The 19,191-nt window shown below is 37.7% G+C and overlaps 1 protein-coding gene across 7 annotated transcripts in view; it reads left to right on the forward strand.

Annotated features, from left to right (window-relative positions):
• The first annotated feature begins 1,749 nt into the window (after positions 1-1,749).
• The window catches only part of LOC139960791 (inositol 1,4,5-trisphosphate receptor-like), an 88,432-nt gene continuing 70,990 nt past the window's right edge, over positions 1,750-19,191 (forward strand). For all 7 annotated transcript variants that reach the window (XM_071959334.1, XM_071959335.1, XM_071959339.1 and 4 more), the window contains exons 1-4: positions 1,750-1,886; positions 4,761-4,941; positions 5,849-5,919; positions 12,517-12,632. In XM_071959334.1, coding sequence (XP_071815435.1) covers positions 4,859-4,941; positions 5,849-5,919; positions 12,517-12,632 — 270 coding nt within the window. In that variant the 5' untranslated portion in view covers positions 1,750-1,886; positions 4,761-4,858. The remainder of the gene's footprint in view (positions 1,887-4,760; positions 4,942-5,848; positions 5,920-12,516; positions 12,633-19,191) is intronic.

Here is a 19,191-nt window from a genome sequence, read left to right on the forward strand (position 1 = left end):
AGTATGTTAATTGTTATTGAGAGGGAAGAATCATTACAGATGTCAGTTTCTTTCCAATCCACTTGCATGATTGTATACTTAGTCTTGGTTGTGTTAAATATATCAATGCAGCTGGAGTTCACTGAAGCAGGCCATCCACCAGCCCACAGCACTGCGCGCGCACATACTGCCTTGTTGGACATTTGGCCAAGTCGTTAGTTAATGTGTTGTTTGGTCTGACCTAGGGGCCTAGCTAGTCTAAGTACTAGCTAGCTAGGTATAGGCTAGCTAGTTTGCGAATATAAACGCAACTTAAGTTAGGCTTATACTGGCATAACATCAGCCCATACTATAATTAAGGCCTATATGCCTAAATTTGGCTGACAAAAAAATAAGTATAATAGCCAGTGTTATTGACAATTTTGACTATGCCTAACGTGTCCAGTTCAATTTCTTTAGCGTGTCTTAAGTTATAGCTCTAGCCTAGACCTAGCGAAGGTTCCGTTACGTTATACTAGTACAAACACCTCGCACAAAACTTAATTTTTTGCCTTTTAATTTACTCACTCACATAACTTTCCACTTTATGCTCCTCTTTGGATATCTGGGGAAATGAGGCGCTGGACGAGTGCAGCTACCCCAACTACACGCCACATAACAAAGGCATTTTAATTTAATTTTGATCCTCATCGATGAAAACTGCATAGTGTGGTAGGCTGTATACTATCAACATCGCCCCTACCCCGCACGTACCCGGCCCCTTGACTGCCCGGCGTTTGCTACCGGCACATTGCAGGTGTGCAGCACGTGATCTGATCAATTCCAGCAATCTTGTTTACAACTCGTGGCTCTGGTACATAATTGTGCTGTGACGCGACAATTTGTCTTCATTTTCAGATAAAATATGGTAACCATGCACAAATCTAAGGAAAAAAGTTTCTGGACGAATCTAACTTACAAAGTTTAAGATGACAGACGACAACTTTGTGCGAAGGTCCTACAGGTGTGAACTTTCACTGTAGTACCAGTGCCCTATGTTTCGGCCTATGTTTTTGCTTTTGAAAATACTTGACTACGGAAGCGTAGAAAGGACATGGTGATGAAAGAGAAACAAACTCGTCAAAATGACAAAATTCAGAAAATTGACGTTTTGCCGAGTTTAACAACTCGTCAAAACGACAAAATTATTAAATTTGCCGAGATGCAACAAGTCGTCAAAATGACAAAATTATGAAAATTGACGTTTTGCCGAGATACAATAACTCATCAAAATGACAAAAATCTGAAAATTGACGTTTTGTCGAGATACAACAAGTCGTCAAAATGACAAAATTCTGAAAACTGACGTTTTGCCGAGATGCAACAAGTCGTCAAAATGACAAAAAAATTTCTCGGCAAATTTAATAAGTTTGTCGTTTTGACAAGTTGTTAAACTCGGCAAAACGTAATTTTTCTGAATTTTGTCATTTTGACGAGTTTGTTTCTCTTTCATCACCATGTCCTTTCTACGCTTCCGTACTTGACAGTGTGTTGAAAGCACCGTTGGTTTTACCAATTCTTTGGTTAATATCTTCTCCGGTCCCCAGCAAGCTTCCAACATATTTACACTCCTTCCAACTTTTATTTCCTTTTCTTGTGATTGAAAATTTCTCAATTTTTGTGCAATTGATTTTCAGATTCCTTCCTGTCAGTTTCTCAGAAACTCGTTTTGCGATATCTTGCTGTAGTATGTTCTTAACCCCGCCCCCAGGCCTGAGGTCGGAAAGGTCGTCTGCGAATAAACTATATATATATACACAACGCGATTGCGATATATATCGAGCCGCAATTCCTAGGTAAGTCAGGCTCACCGTACCTGTGTGAACTGAGCTACTGCTAATTTCTGGTAATCCGCACTAAATACTGTGGTAAGTGATCATACAATTGAAGAAGTATAACCTGCCATGCATATTACATAACCTGAGCTATTCGTTAAATAATCAGTTTGTACAGAAAATTCGATCAAGTTTATGTTTACATTAGGCCTTACGGAGTATATAGTTTTGTGTACAGGCATAGGCAAATTGAGGCCTAAGCTACTGTGTGTGTGTGTGTACCTTCGACAACTGCCATACACAGTGACACTAGTATAATATATACTATAGTACTGTAGTAATTGGAAGTATCCTAGGCTATAACTTAAGCGCTACGTAATGCACATCGAAAAATACACTTTTCTGTGCAGTATGATATTTAAGCATGTTCCAACAAAAGAAAGTGGTGAACAACGTAGAACACCGCACAGAAACATATTCGTCTGAAACAATTACATTTCCAAGGAACATCACCAAGATTGCTGATGCCTGGCTACGAATGTAGCAGTTGAATTGTTTCTGAGACTATCACGTAACATCTGAATCATTGTTTTGATCACAGAATGTTATAAGTTTAGACAATTTATGAATTTTAGTGGAAGCTAATATCTCTGATACTGGAGAGGAATTTTCATCTCACATAACAGTGTGTTTGTTCTCTCAGCATTGAGAGTTGCTAAAGTAAAATATACGATCATACCACAGTAATTTCTTCATTGCAAACTTGCATATATTTTCATGGTCACTTTGACTACGTGCTTCAGTTACACTTGTTTTGTGTAACATTCAAATGTAAACTACTGCATTCATCGTCAAAAGTAGCTAATGAAGCTTGAGTTTTGAATGGACATTAAGACACTGTAATGGGAAAGGTATAGGAACTGGCCAGAGTTGACCAACTTACCTAGTGGTTGGGGGGGGGGGGGAGAGGGAAAATCCTGTCAACTCTTTAATAAAACTTATGAATAAAATGATATTATGTAACTATTTGGTAACTTACAACTGGTGTTCATAAAAGTTTTAAGCAAGTATTAGGCCGCTGTTGAGATCTATGTAATATTTTCTACAGCATTTAAGGGGCTCAACTAAATCTCTTGAAAAGTGAAATATTTTTGTGTTGGAAATTCTGTCTAAACACTCACTTTATTCTACCTGGATTTCTGACATTGACAGCGTATGCATAGCATATAACATTTCCACAGACACTATTTAAGGCAGTTGTATAAACCGTACAGTAGTGTGCATGCCGTCCAGGCCTGCATATGTTAACTAGTCTGCGACAAAATTCCCTTGTCATAATGTGACAGTCATGTTTTATATTTATTAAAGGGTTGATTTTTGTTCGTGCACATTATAGGCCTATCATTATATGCTTCCATTGGGCACAAGCCAGTGCGTTGTCCGGGGTCAGAATGTGTTAAGTACTAACAATTGTGTGTTCCTGCAGAGGTATTTTTAAATGCATTTTTCTAGGAGGACTGCAGGGACACAAGTTTTTCTGAGCGGATGCAACCATTTCTAAAACCTTAGTAACAATACTGCGCTCAACTCTTGAATAAGCTTATGAAATAAACTTGCATAGGGAAACTTTTAGTGGTAACTTTTAACAGAGGTTTTTATAAAGTTGTGAGCAAGTACTACTCATGTTAGGGTTGTCATGACTATGTATTGTGTGTTCCTGTAGAGGAATTATATTGTGTAAGGACCATAGGGGGGGGGGCAAGCTTTTCTAAGCGGATGCAAACAATTTTGAAATGTGGTGTCCAGGGACGCAAGTTTTAAAGTTCTTGTAAAAATACTGAGAAATGTGTTTAACTTATGAATGAAATTGCATCTAAACTGTAACCCACAACAGTAGCTTACTGAAATTTTTGAGAGTTTTAAAATACTAGTAACAATACTGTATTTCACAAACTTACCTTCAATCCAAATATTGGTAACAGAGCAGTAATTTGCATGCACACTCCTTGCCCATGTACAGATCGTCAAGATTATTGCTTTAAGATAGCTCCATGAGATATTATGTTTTGAATCAGATGTCATTTCAACATTTTCGACAAACTACATGTCATGGTTAGGGTTAGGGTTAGGGAAAAAATGGTGTAGCTGAACCCTTGAATAGCACCTTATTACTTTCCAGCTACAGGGCTATATAAAAACAACTAAAACCAACAATTCATGTACCCAACCCCATCAGAGAAACTGAATAACAGGTGGATGATCAAACAAGCCAAGTCTCTGAGCTAATTAACAAGAATTAGTGAAAGAAACTAAGAAGAAATGCATTAAAAAGTGAGAACAAGAAAAAGAGGGTTAGAGTTACATAAGAATAAAATGAAACAATTCTAATTCGTCAGTATACACGCAAGTGACAGCATGGTGAGGGGGGCTCAAAATTTATTCAAGATTGAGAGTTCAAAGGTTGTTTTAGGTGATTAATGACTGAACTGAACTATTTTTAAAATAGATCTTCTTTGTATGATTTTAATCTCAGGCTTTTTAAACATGATGCTTAAATAAATTTCAAATTAAACATAATGTAAATTTTTGAACCACAACTGATTGGCTTTAAGTTTGTAATCAAAGCAGATTAGTTGATAATCAAAGCAGCTTAGTAGCAGATTAGAAAGCAAAGCAGATTAGAAGACTACCATAAAGGCATGTAAAAATTTACCATTATTGATTAGTGTACATAACATGATGGTGGTTGTACAAAAGAATGGATGTTGCTTACTTCTCTAGTTTTATAGATTGTAGTTTGAAGTTTTTAAATGCTTCCTGTATAAACATTTATTTTTAGTTGAACAGTATCACATCCATATGTTTGTACCAGTTATTTAATAACAACTTACTAATAGTTACTGTACTCTAGGTGCATGTGTTCAGTGTGATATCAACTATTGCAAGGTTTTCTCTTTGGTTTTTCAGCTGTGACTAAAAACTTGAAAATGAACTGAAGAGAGATAAAAGACACATTTTTATCAGAAGAAATTTCAGTAAAACAGGACACTCCCAAAGCATGCAAAATGAGTACCAGCATTCTGAAGATGGGGGATATTGTTTCCCTATATGCAGAGGGAACAGTGAATGGATTCCTAAGCACCTTAGGGTAAGTTCATGTTGTAGAATGTAGATTTTAAATCAGAGAGTAGATATTCTTCAAAGCCAACTGATTTTAGAAATATCATCTTTTCAATAAGTTGCATAGAATTCTTATTAGGCAAAAATAAACTTTTCTTGCAATTGTGGAATTTTTGTCATTTTATTCAAGATGTTTGGTGTACCTGTACAACATAACTGTGAATTACTGGGCAATGGGGATTGTCACTTGGTGACATACTGTACTGTATGACAAGAATAACGAGATCCACATCATAGAGAAATATATCAAAAAAGATCCTGCATGATCCTGCATAGCAATGTAGCTTAACAATGTGTGCTACTTTAAACAAAGCATTAACACGTGCGCTATAACTCAGGGTGACATACAACCTGCTGTACTGTATGCTTTATCGGGATTGTGTGACATGATTCTGAAAATTTTCTGTGGGGAAAATGCACAAACACACAGGTATTTCATGTCCAGTTAAAGTGTTGATCAAAACGTATAGTATCTAAAATTGTTCCATTCAGGACTTTTCTATGTAAATAACAATCTTATTTTTAAAAGCTGAACCAGGAAAGGCACAAGGCTACTAAAAGCAACATATACGTCTGCTCTCAGTTTGAGATACAGTGTGTGATCAGCACAGGCATGCTTCAATTTTGGTAAATTATGTTAATTCTTTCAAATTGTTCCTAACACCAGATGTAAACAGATTGCAGCACTGTACCTAGTTTTTCAAACTTTCCCATCCATAGTGAACCTAGCTGTTATGATAATGTTAGCAGTTAGCACTATTTTAGTTGTGCAATGTGCATACAGCACACCTGTTCTATACAAAACAGTAGGATAGAGTGGAACAGGCATTACTGTTGATAGTATTGTACATCAATCTTAAACATTTTCTTTTCAGCCTGGTAGATGACAGATGTGTGGTAAGGCCTGATGCTGGAGACCTCTCCAATCCACCCACAAAATTCAGAGGTAGGTGCAATATTCACAGATATTGAATAATATTTGTTTGCACAGCAAACATGTAAGAATTTTTTGTGGTCGTTCCTTGGACAACCTAGCCTTACATTTTGGTTGTCTGAAGAGCAAGTTGGGTTGTCCCAAATACTGTACCTGTACATAACAAAACAATGACCAATGTATGCACTGTAGGAGAAATGTGTAGGTTGGTGAAAAGAATGTTTCCCAGCTTTGGGGCGATACCAATTTAACGTTTTACGTATTTGGGGTACTTAGTTACAACCTGGATTTGATGTACCTGTAAAACAACTAGTCGTTGGCTGGAAAACCTGGATTCCAAACAGAAGTTCGGTCATCTGACACTGGACAACCCTTAAAAATTTGCCCTGGTGTGCTACAAAATACATATTGACCTTTTCTGTTTGTTCCGAACTTCATTTTATCGATCTAGTTATTAATGCAGAGATATGTACAACAGCATAAGTATGAGTGCAAGAAGACCCCACCCCCCCTCCCCTTATACAGTTACACGTCTGCTATCATTCCCTAGTATCTGTATACCAGATTTCCAAATGCTCCAAACTCTAGTGCGAGCAATGAAGAGGAGGAGAAGTATGAGCACAGGCAACAAGTTTCTGTTTATTGTGATGACCTGTTGACCTGAATATTCATTTTTGTCCAAACTCTGAATAGTTCCCTGGGGCAATTCCTTTGCAAAACTCTCATTTTTATATAAAATATTTACACATTCCATCAAATCTGAAAGAGAAACAAATTTGAACGGTATCAATGTAGTGTTAGCACTATTCTATTACCAGTTTAACTTAATTTGAACGTTTGACAGGGCATGACAAAGGATGGCAATAATGAAAGCTTGTGAAGGGAATAGCAGGGTTTTATGTGCAATTTATTTGTGATCCAACTTTTCACACTCTGTGGTAGTGGCAGGTTGACTTTACTAGAAGACAATGAATTATGGATGAATTTTACAAAGAACCCCGTCCTCTGTAACAAGGATTGAATATGGTTCTGAACATTAGTGTTTGAACTGTTTAGTTGTGCTTGGCCTAGGCTGTTTACATGTTAGACTATGTTGCAACCTGCCTGGCCTAGGCCTCTTGTAGTCAGTAGTAGGAGGCAACTATGGCACTTAAACAGTTAGGCCTTACTGTTCATTTGCAGACAAGGCATGACAAGATGTGACTTTGTTAATCTATTTTGGAAGTGTTAAGTTTAGTAGAGACTTTTATTTTTGTTTAATAATTCACATCATCAAAAAGGCTGATGTTAAATTTGGTGATATTTTTAGAAGCTACAGTGATGAGTATATATGTGCAATTAAAATTTAATCTTGCAAGTTTGACCTAACTTAAGAGTTAAAGACTGGGAAAAACTATACAAGTTGATGGTGTATGTATGTAACACCTGCTTGTAAATATGATAACTCAAAAAGTTCATGGTGGATTAACCACATTCTTGGAATGGGAATCTGTCTCATGGATTACAAAAACCCCATTCTTTTCTGTGAAGGTCAACAGAGGTCAAAGTCTGAAAATTGTAAACATGATTACTAAAAAAACTACCTCATCAATTGTTGAAGTTCATATTTATTATATGTAGATACCCCTTGAGGAGTAAAAGAACTTTATCGAAATTGGTGGAGGTCAAAGGTCATTTGAAGTCAACATAGTTCAAAGTCAGGAAGCGGTGGCATTTGAAGCAATGAGGCTTAGCAATCGGAAGGTTCCGGGTTATATACCGAGTCGGGTCATAGTAAGGTGGGTTTCTCGTCCAAGAGCAAGCTACAGTTTTCTCATCTGAAATGACTTTCTAAAATTGAAAAGATTTCAAATTTGAGTTGAATTGGAAGCCACCCGACCTGTAAGTTTTTAATCCATAAGCCCTTCCGTGTTTCTCCCACATTTGTAGTCGCTTGAACAATTGCTGATTATTATTATTATGATTCTTTTTGTTATACTGTAACTACACATAAAAATGTTGTCAGTAAAATTGCTCCCAAAATTTCAACATGCATTTAAAACCATATATGTTCTCTTCTTTAATGCTGTAATCCTGCTAATCAATGTCAGTTGAATGAGGAAGAAATTAGGCAGAGTCTGGATTACCTCCAACAATGGGCTTGATAATGATAGCTCATTTGGTAAAGCATGGGAATGTGTAATATTAAGGCCACAGCATATCAAATCCTATTGTAGCCAGTGTACACTTCAAATTAAATCTTCTTTTGTCCAAATTCTTAAGTAAAATCGCAGCCAGGAAAATTCTCTTCTAATCATTTATATACCTGTACTTATAAATTATAAATTTCAGATAAAACTTATCAGGACGGATACAGGATGTTTATTTAAATCTGATCATGGATTATATTCCTTTGTCGGTCTTTTTAGCACATTTTGGGTTAATATAACTGACCTTTGAAGACAGCTACAAATGACTACTGTAGGTACAGTACAGTAACTCTTCCCTACTATTGTGACTTACTGTAACACACATAGTTTTGCAAGTTATTTAGAACTCCCATTTACCATGGTGGCCAAATTTGGCAATTGATTTATTAACTTAATTGTAATTTAACCATATACTATTGAGGTCAAGATTAATTGCTGTGTTGGTTATCCTGTAAGGCAAGCTTGTGTTGAATTACCAATACATACCAAGTGAATGAAACTTAACACATGATAATGGTACACAGTACTGACAGTAGCTGTACAAAGATCACTATAGTAAGTGTACAGTTAAATCGATAGCATATAACTAGTTAACTCTTGAAGGAGTGGTGCGACTCTCTCGATTAAAATAAGCTTGTCAGGTAGCCAAATAAACAGTACCCCTGGCAAGTTATGAGTCCTTGAACATTTGTTAGACATTTAATTTAGCATAAAGTATTCCATTCAATACACTGACTGTGTCCCTGGGACTGTGCCTACATGATTTATCTCTGTTCCCTGCTGTACATCAGTAGGCTTTATATAAGTCAGTCAGCATGCTATTAAATATTTTTAACAAGAGTGATTTTAAATTGCACACATTGCTCGCCCCATAATTTTGTGAGTACAGTTAATGCTGCCATGCTCTAACTGTCCATATGGTTCCTGAGAAAGTGGGACACCATGTTTTGAAGTAAATTTATTGCTGATATTTAACACATTTGAAGACTTTATAAAACTGTAGCTGCATGCAAGGATGAAAAACATAATGAGTGTTTGTTTTACTGTACAGTGTAAATCTTATATTGCAGCATGTGGTCCTTTCATCGTTCCATACGGCTTTAAATTTCCAATCATATTTCTCTAATAATATGCCTGCAGTCAGCAAATATTCAATGTTATTCAGATGTGATAAATAAGTTATAACCAGGTATTATGCCACGTGACTTTGTAACTTAGATATCTACAGTAATTAGCATGAACTAATTGCTACATTCTGTTAAATAGCAGCTATCTGCAACATCATACAATACAGTACATGAATCTATAATGAAGTTAATCTCAGCTCTCACTGAACCTAACAGTGAGTCAGTCAAACTGCACAACCATCTTTTCATCAGTTGTACTGTTTTTGCTTTTTACCTTCTTCCTCACTCTAGTCGTTAAGTCTTTGACAGTTTGGAAAGAGTGTAAGATTTCCATTAAAAATACTGTGCACAATCAGTGTACTCTAGGTACAGTACCAATACTCTAGCTTGAATACACAAATGCTAATTAATGCAATTTATTAGGAAAAACTGGTCTAGTCCAGATCTACTCTAGATGGCTGTAGTACTGTAGTGTACTGTACATGCACTACAGTAGCTGATGAATGTCAAATATGATGAATTTTTTCTACTGGTAGTTTATCTCAGGGTCTTCCATCATTAAAGTGACCTCTATAGCAATGGAATTTATTTAAGCACAGGTGTGGACAAACACTGTGGTAAGCAATGAGTTATTCAGGACTTTAAAATATCTGATAGGACAATGGTACTTTTCAATAATGGATTATTTAGAATGATGTATTGGTAGAATATGTTAAAGAAGATGCCAGGCCTGTCTCTATTGGGAGTCATTATTATTATTTCAGTGATCAAATATCATGCAGCGATCATATAATGGTATGTGAAGTAAGATATTCTTTCTCATGCATGATTATCTGCTTCCTAAATAATTGGATCTGACATTAAATGTAATTTGAGTAATTTAACTTGATCATTTTGCCAATAGTGAGCCTGGAGATCAAGGGTCGAACAATGGTTGGTTCAGTGAACCCTCTTACCTGTCTCCTCTCAAGTCCCAACAAAGCCGTTTTCTAAAGTGTATATTTTCTAACAAATATGGTAAATTTAGCACTTTGCCCCTATGACCCATACATCCAGGTCAAACCCACTTCCTCCTTACACCCTCCCCAGCCTGATACTAGAATCCACTGTGTTCTCACAGGATTTTGTTAACTTGATTGCGATGATCTTGCCTTGGGTGTGAAGCTGTATTATGAATGTTTTCCAGCTAAAGTTCTGCTTTGAAAAGTGTGCTGTCTTTTTTTAGGTTTTAGCCAGTCTTATAAGTGACATTACTTGGTGTTGGTACTGTATGGTTTGTTTCATGAGAGGATGCCTGGCAGAGAAATCAAGGTTACTGTGGCATTCTTACCTCTTAATTCTCTGAATTTTCATCGAAAAGTGAATTAGGACTTGGTATAAGCTGGATGAGAATGGTGTTCATGCTTGTCTCATACATTTTGAATTTAACTGTTGAGCAGCTTCCTAACCCTACTGTTGGGCTTCGCTACCAACACTAATCTAACATCAATCAAGATTTGGATCTATATATTGTAACCGCTGTTGGCATTTCTACATAGTTTTCTTCCCACCAGATGCGCCTATATAGTCCAATATTTGTTCATGTAGTGAGTTCTCTTCACACAATGATCATGTCCAATTAGGTGATAATTTGCGGTAATTACTACTCAGTGTCAGTAACAACTGCAGCCACCACTTACAATAGTCATCTTTATTGCAGCTGCTTGTGAAGGTTTTACAGGACTTGTCTGTGATTGATATCTGTTGGAACTAGCTTGAATTGGAAAACATGTAAAAGTTAGAGGAACCGACATTTTGATTTTGGCAAGATATTCAGAGGCTAAATGTTCACAAAAACACACAACTTTTCAGTAGGCCTCTGAAGAAGATCTTGCTAAGATAAAAATATTTTTTATTTATTTACCTGCATAGGATTTTGCAGTAGATAAACTGTTTGCAAAGAGTTTCTCTCTCTTTCTCTTTGAGATGTAGTATGAAATGTCAGATAGTTGTGGCACAGTTTACACACTTATTAAAACATGTATACGTCTTACAGTATGCATATGTCATGATATGTGCGTTGGTTTCACGGTAGACAAAGTTTGTTGCAAAGACTACAGTGTCAGCTGTTTTAATACAGAACTGTTGAACAGTTATACTTGTTACGTCAATGCTGATGATGCAGTTCCTCACTGTGCACATGTAGATTGAAATACTCATGCCTTTCTGACTTTTATTTAATCATTTTGACGGACAGATTTTTGTAGCCATTGTGATTGATGCTGATGTAATTACAGCTACAGTACTGTAGGGCTTGGAAGAATAGTATGTACATCAATTTGTTTTCTTCATTTAAGAAAATAATTTTATTTACAGCACAGTGTGATGTACAGTACCTTGCAATCAAGTCGATTATTAAAAACAAAGTCCTAGTCAGCTTTAAGGTGATTACATATGACTTTCACAGTTAGGCATAACAATTGAAGGGTGTATGCAATGAAAAGTCCTTGTTCGTTATAACAATAGAAGTCTTTGTTCGTTATAACAATAGAATGCACTTTCTCGGCATATCCATTATAAGAAACAGGTTTCCTATGGATACATTGGGAAATTGTAGATTTTATAATTGCGGTTCAGAATGGAGGAATACATGTATGCATACTAATAATCTAGTATTAAGGTATATACAAATTAACCTAAATTTTGCTGTTAGTAAATTATAGTTTTCCTGACTTTTCCATAATTTGTATAATTCCAGACTTTTTCTACTTAGTTGAAAAATAGGGAATCTCTTCTCAAATTTATTACAAACATATGTATTAATGGTTGTGTGATGTTTACAAGAAAGAAGATTACCTAGTATGATCGTAAACTTCAGTTCTTGTTTGGTACCTGAAAGTCATTGAACAAAAGTAACAGTACCTCACTAATGTTGAGTTGAACTAAAGGTAATGTAAAATATTCCACACACACATGTAGGAAATCATGGGAGGACTAAAACATAAAACAAATACAGCTTTATAAGATGCAAATGCAATAATTCTCACAACCACCCACATAAATCCCCCTGAATAACAAATGAGAATGGGAAAAGGAAAAGGAAATGTCAAAAGTGATGCGTTTGAAGAATATTGTGCAATGTAGAATTTTTGAAAATACTGTACTACTATGATAATTGTTAAATTGGTCAGTAGGCTTGTATTGTTTTTTTTTTTGCTGTGCTTAACAGGCCACTTGTGTAGGAAGACCTGTATTGTTAAATGTAGACACACTGTGATGAATGAAATACTATACTTTCTTTCCTTTCTTTGCAGACTGCCTGTTTAAGATATGTCCATCGAACAGGTACACAGCTCAAAATCAGTTCTGGAAAGCTGCAAAGCCCACAGTGTCCAATGCTCCTGATGCGGTGCTTCTTAAGAAATTGCAGGTAAACTGTTAGCCTGTTTTTATTCCTTTTTTTTCTTTGGGGGGGGGGGGTTGGGGAGGGTGATGTATTTTGCAGGTTCCAGTCATGTAGGTCAAAATCTGCTATTTGGATGGCCTGTGTGATCAATGCAAAACAACCAAAGATATGTGTAGTTGCCAATTAAGTTTGCTTAATAGTGCTGTCTTTCTGCTGGTAGGCTGACAGTGTTGTTGTGATGCAGTATACAAATATCAGCTAAAGGTATGATTGTTTCACAAAATTTGCCTCTTTGATATCAGGAAGTGAAGCAATACTTCTCCAAAAAGAAACAATGAATGTTGTATCATCTTCAAGATGTTTGTACCCACAACAATTGATTTCACTCTCTTACTGCACAATATATAGGAAAATCTAGTTAGCAGCTGAAAAAATATTACAGTGCCAAATTCTCAGTGTCACTCATGCTTTGCAATGCAGTAAATTTATCTGACTATATTTTGCAAAATGTTGCTGTGGTATGTTCAATGACAGGGGAAGGGGCAAAGGAGGGAGCCATGGTCCCCCACCTTCCATCAGTCAGCTGATTCAGTCTGGTTTTTTTTACAGAACAGCTGGGAAGATTGAGTGTACACCCTCTTTTTAAAAAAAAAAGTCAATAAATCAAGAGCACCACGTTGTGTTTTAGCTAATTATAGACCTTCTTTGTCGTCTACTGTACATGCCTCAGAATGCATAAGTTGATGTCTAAATTTATATATCCCTTACTTAGGAGTTAAGCTTCAAAGACCGCAGGACCACATCCTCTCCTTTGTAAACTCCCTCATTTGCCTCCGGCCCCTCCTTACAGGTTTGGAACTTACCTTAATCAGCCAGAGGAATTTTAAAAGTTACCTTCCACCTCCCCATCCTGTCTCACCTTGACTGCTTGTACAATGATGTAACATAGATGTTTGGATGTATGGTTGAAATAACCCAGGCATAGAATTTCACTACTTAAGTAAGTCACTTGCTAAAAAATGTCAGTGCCCTTTTCATTTTTGCGCTACTGGCAATGTACAGTAGGGCAAAATCCCCTGGCATATAGCCAATTAACAACTTAAATTTCAAGTTACCATAAGTGTATTGTATACACTGATTTTAGAAACTATACAGTACATCCAGTGTTCGACTTATGGCCAAAAAATTGCATAGCAACAAATTTCGACAATTGCTATACAATATTTTTGTTGCATAGCAGTTCCCCAATATTGAATAGCAGTTTTGAAATTACCACAAAACGGACCAAATGTTGGCGATCAATGTATTAACTAGAAAATGTTTGTTTATTATTATTATTTATACTAGTGTTGCTACGATAATCGTTTTCAATATCGGTATCGGCCGATATTTGCAATATCGGCAGCATATCGGTATCGGTAAAATTTTGCCTAATTGCCGATAACAGCAAACCGATATTGAACTTTTCTTTTTAACAGCAGAGCTACCTGTACTTATTTATACTTGCAATGATTTGCTAATCTGCCCAAGACGATCCACTTCTTTAGCGTCAGTTAAACTCAGATTCATTTTCGATTAATACCCATGGAAACCTGACTCTCCGTAACATCTAAAAACACGTCTACGGCGCGTGAATATAACCAATGACCTTCGTGAACCTTGGCCTACACACAGCATTAGTGCAGCATATACACTGTACTAACCATTCATTTCCTCAAAGGCCTCCGTGAAAACCTTGAACATGATGCATACAGTAACTGCACAGTTCAGCAGTGTTGGAAAACCTTGTTCAATTTCCCGCGAACACACTGCCGATTTCCCGCCGGTGTTCGCCTGCCTAGCACGCGTAACGTGCGAGCATAAAGGCGTGGTGTCCAGGGGCCCGTCTTAGGGCTATGGTGGGGTCATGGGGTAGAACCCCTCGTGGGGATCCTGGGGGCGAAAGCCCCCGAAAATTGTTGTCATTTTTTGCGATGTCTGGCGATGAAAAAATTCGCAGTTGAGGATGCAAAATACTGACAACTTTTTTTATTTAAATTGTCACGAAACTGATGAAAATTTTAAAATGACAAGTTAAAGTAGCTATATTATGTTATAAAATGAAAAGAGATTTAATCTGTCTTTCAATCTTTAAAAAGTGCAACTTACAAAACTTCCGATATAATGAAACAAACAACGTTCAGCAAAGCCCTGTTTCTAGACTGCCTAACAATGAATAGCGTGCACTATGCGTACATTTTTACAACTGCAGTGTTTAACCCTATACCCAACTACTGTACCACGGTACATGTGCTGCGAATTTGCCCAGGTACCTTCCCAACAACTGTGAGCTCATCCCCTGTGTAACAACTGTTTGTTAACATTTTTTTGGCACGTTGCCAGGGAACCTTTTAGTTACGTGAGATCCGTAACCGCAGAGGTGGTTAGGCTATTTGCTTTACACTTAACTATGGTAGGATATTATTTTTTCAGGTTTTTTTTTTCGCTATACGGTCAAATGAATAAGTTGTACATTGAGTATAAACTCAATAAATTATAACTTCTACATTGTGATCGACAGTTCGTAAGTTAAGGTTTGAGTGTTTGCTCCCAAATCTGACTAGGAATTTGTATCGCACAAATCGGCACAATGTGCGATGCTGATTTGGAAACGTCTCGCAAGTTTGTCGTTTTGGATCGCATTTTGCGATGCGATACCGGAAATATCGAACACTGAGTACATCATGTATGTATGTATGTTTCTAATTTAAACAACATAGTGCAGTCAAGAAGGCATTTTAAAACGAAAGGAACCGATCAGATAGTTAAATGTTTAATTTGGTCACTGAATAAAACTAGGCAAAACCATTCAGTTAAAAACTCCAGTGAATCCAAATCGTTAGATACTGCTTTGCATACAGCACAATTGACTATTTTGTACAGTAATGGATTGCAGTTTGAACGTCAACTATGCTGTACTGTAACTATATGGAAACACAGTGTAGATGTAAAAGAGCCTACCTGCAACTAATTTGTTTGAGTACAGTACATGTTACAAGCCTGAGCTCTGATTAATCATTAGATCAATCACTATCAGCTATATAGTTGGGATTTGTTCTAGGGAATCATCATCATCACCCAGACCTGCCTGAATGTCAGAGAGATAAAAGAAAAAGGCAGCAGTCCAAAAAGCAATGTGTTGTTTTTGGCTGCTTCATTCTGACAGTATTAGGTCAGGTAGTTAGGTCTCAACCATTACAGATACCTTTGGGAGAATTACCATTGAAGAAGGTAAACTGATATCTCCCCCTTCTGATTTGTTTGCATTTAAAGGTGTAAATATTTGACTTAGATGAACCCTGCTAAGATTTAAATGTCAGGGAGGCAATTTTCTGTTCTTGTACATGTACATTATGTAGGATATGATTGGTTCCTTAATGGGGTCTCTGAAGGGAGTGTGGATTTGTGAGGTGCTTTAATCTTAATGTCAAATATCAAAAATTGGTAGAAAATATGATACTGAGGTATTGTTACATTTATAAATTTCTAGTTATAAAATATACAAAAGTGTTCAGTATCAGGTGAACTATTCTTTTTACAGTGCACTGTATGTCTCATATGGTTTTACCAAAGCCTATCGTCGTACAGGAGACATACAGTAGTACATTATACCATGATGATACTATTGATGACAGTACTGTATGAGGCACTGAGTGTTGTGTTAATGTTACAGTGCTGTCATTTGAATGTTAATCATTCAGTAAATTTACCAAATGGCAAGTCCATGTAGTAAAATCTAAGGGATTGATAACCTTTTCATACTGTGATGCCGTTGGTCATCATATATGTCGCCCTCTATTTGTCGTAGGCTACATTACGTAATAATTACAGGTCACGTGATGTCTGCTCACCAGCTCAGCTGAAGCAGACCTCACGACTTGTGACCAGTCTTCGCTCCCGATCTGAATCGTTCGGTTCGGTAGTAGCCCTGGCTCCGACCATTGTGGTCGTACTTGTATCTGTCTTGTATTCGTCTTTTATACACTTTTGTACGTATCGTTATAGGACTCTACTTCGGTATTGAGACCTCGTTTGTGACCATTATCGTTAAGTGCATGTTTTTCTACCTATTATTGAGGGCTTCGTGCTGATGTATTGTTTGTACCGTGGCTGTTTATAGTAATAGATTGCGAAATCTACACAGCGCTTGTTCTTTACTCGTTTATCTATGTGTTATATCTTTTGCATGTAATAGCGAGATTTAAGGCTCGTCGTTTACTAACATACAACCATCCAAGCCGCATTTGTTTCCATACCACCACCAGTCCTCAGCAGGGAATATTTGGACGCCCCAGAATCTTAGACTGAGGTAGCGTTACATTGGTGGCAAGCGATCGGATTCTGTTTTCTGTTGAGCATGAATGATTTAATTAGCTTTGATTCGGACACCTGTGTGTCAAGGCAGGAACTGGTTTCCTGTAGGGAACAGAGTGTTGCACCCTGTTCGGGCTCACACCTTGAAAACAGAGTTCGCGAAGAACCCACACTTAGTGAGATTCAGAATGGGAATGTTTTGTGTAATCAGGATTGGATGGTGGTAGATGAGTGCGTCCCCAGTGACGGCGGCTTGGATGGCAGTACGCTACCACGTGAGTATTTTTCAAATTCTCGTAATCATTACTTAAATGGGCCTAAGCGTTATAGCGAAGCAAGCTTCGGGGCTGCTAGGTCTCCGTCTGTGACGGGCGACATACGTATGAGGGTTTCTCGTGATTTTGAGGAGAGAGAAAGAAACCAGCAGCCCCGGAATGTGGACGATGGTGTGAGTGAGAGGAGGGCAAATGTGCCCCCTACTGAATGCCCTCGTAATTTTATTTCAAATAGTGTAGTTAAACTTGATCTGGGAAATGGTTTCAGTAGAACTGTGTCTAATAGGGAGAATGCACCGTTGATCAATATTGGTGATGGTTTATCGGATAGAGAAAGGGACACGTCAAGTCCCGCCCATATGGGGGTCAGGCATTCGCAGTCAGGGACTGCAGGGTACAATTTATATCAGTCTAGGGCTGATCATATGCCATTAGGGGGCGTACCTGGAAAAGGTTCCAGGGAAATTGATACAAGAAATGCGACCCAATATGGGGTGGAGGACTTGCAGCCAAGGGCTGCGCGTTACGAAATTCGTCAGTCTGGGACTGACAGTATGCCATGGGGTGGTGTAACTGGCCCGGGGCCAAGTGGAATTTCGAGGGGTGATTCCCTCTCTAGGATCCGTTACCCTAGTGAGGATACAGTGTATAGAGATAAATATTTGATCAGTGGTGCAGGTAATTCTAGGTCAGTTCTAGAGGGGTTAGATAGAGCAGACGATAAGAAACGTTATCCTAGTGTAGGCGAATGGCATAAATGTAATAATTATGGTTACGACTTGGACTACCGTCCCTCCGTAAGTCGCCATGGAGCTGGCCATTATGTGAATAGGGAAGCTGGTAGAAGTTATAGGAGAATTGAAGATGATCAACTTAATTATAGACAAGTTGTCAACAACTCGGATAGAAATGTGCAGTTGGGGGAATATTCCCCGCCCGTTAGATACCATTCTAATGATTTGCCTGTACCTCCCTCAGATTCCCGTATATACCCAAAGAGAACGGAAGTACGCCCCGTAGCATTTGACGGGAGTAGTGAGTGGAATGATTACATTGTACAGTTTGAATTGATAGCAGAAATGAATAGATGGGATCCCCTTTCTAAAGGAATGCATCTTGCCACTTCCTTAAGAGGTGAAGCGCTGTCAGTATTAGGCGACCTTGATACCTCGATGCGTCGTAATTACGATTCGCTTGTTGCCGCCCTGTCCAAACGTTTTGGGTCACAAAATCAAACAGAATTATTCCGTGCTCAGTTAAAGAACAAACAAAGAAAGAAAGGTGAAAACCTTCCAGAATTAGCGCAGTCAGTCCGGAGATTGGTTAAATTAGCCTACCCTGAAGCTAAGTATGATCTACAAGAGACCTTGGCAAAAGATCATTTTATTGATGCGCTGGCTGATACTGACATGCGATGGGGAATATATCAGTCTCGCCCAAAGTGTTTGGACAGCGCAGTAAAAACAGCAATTGAATTTGAAACGTTTCAACAGGCTGAAAATCAGAGAAACAGTAGAAGGTTAGTTAGAGCTGTGTCAGGCCCCCCTGATACTGACCAGAAACTGGCGAAAGAGGTACAGAGTAATTTAGACCAAGTTGTAGAGAAAATGGTAGCTAAAATTCAGGAATGTTTTAAATCGTTAGAGAAGAGCCACGGGAATTCGGAAAAGCCTCATAAAAGAGAGGGTAAGAATATGATCAAGGACAACAAATGTTACAACTGCAAAGAAGTTGGGCATTTTGCTCGTAATTGTCCAAAACCTAAAGTATCTGATAACAATGGGACAAATCATAACTCGGGAAACTAGTAAAAGCCGGTTCAGCGGGCCATGAGTCGGCTAGTGGTCCCAAAAGGCCCTTTGTTACGTCACTTAGTGAAAAGAATAATAGAGATGGATTGTACGCAAGAATACAAATCCATGGTAGGACTTTAGATAGCTTGATTGATACGGGTG

This window comes from Apostichopus japonicus, chromosome 20, assembly GCF_037975245.1.
Source record: "Apostichopus japonicus isolate 1M-3 chromosome 20, ASM3797524v1, whole genome shotgun sequence".
Classification (NCBI taxonomy): Eukaryota; Metazoa; Echinodermata; class Holothuroidea; order Aspidochirotida; family Stichopodidae; genus Apostichopus; species Apostichopus japonicus.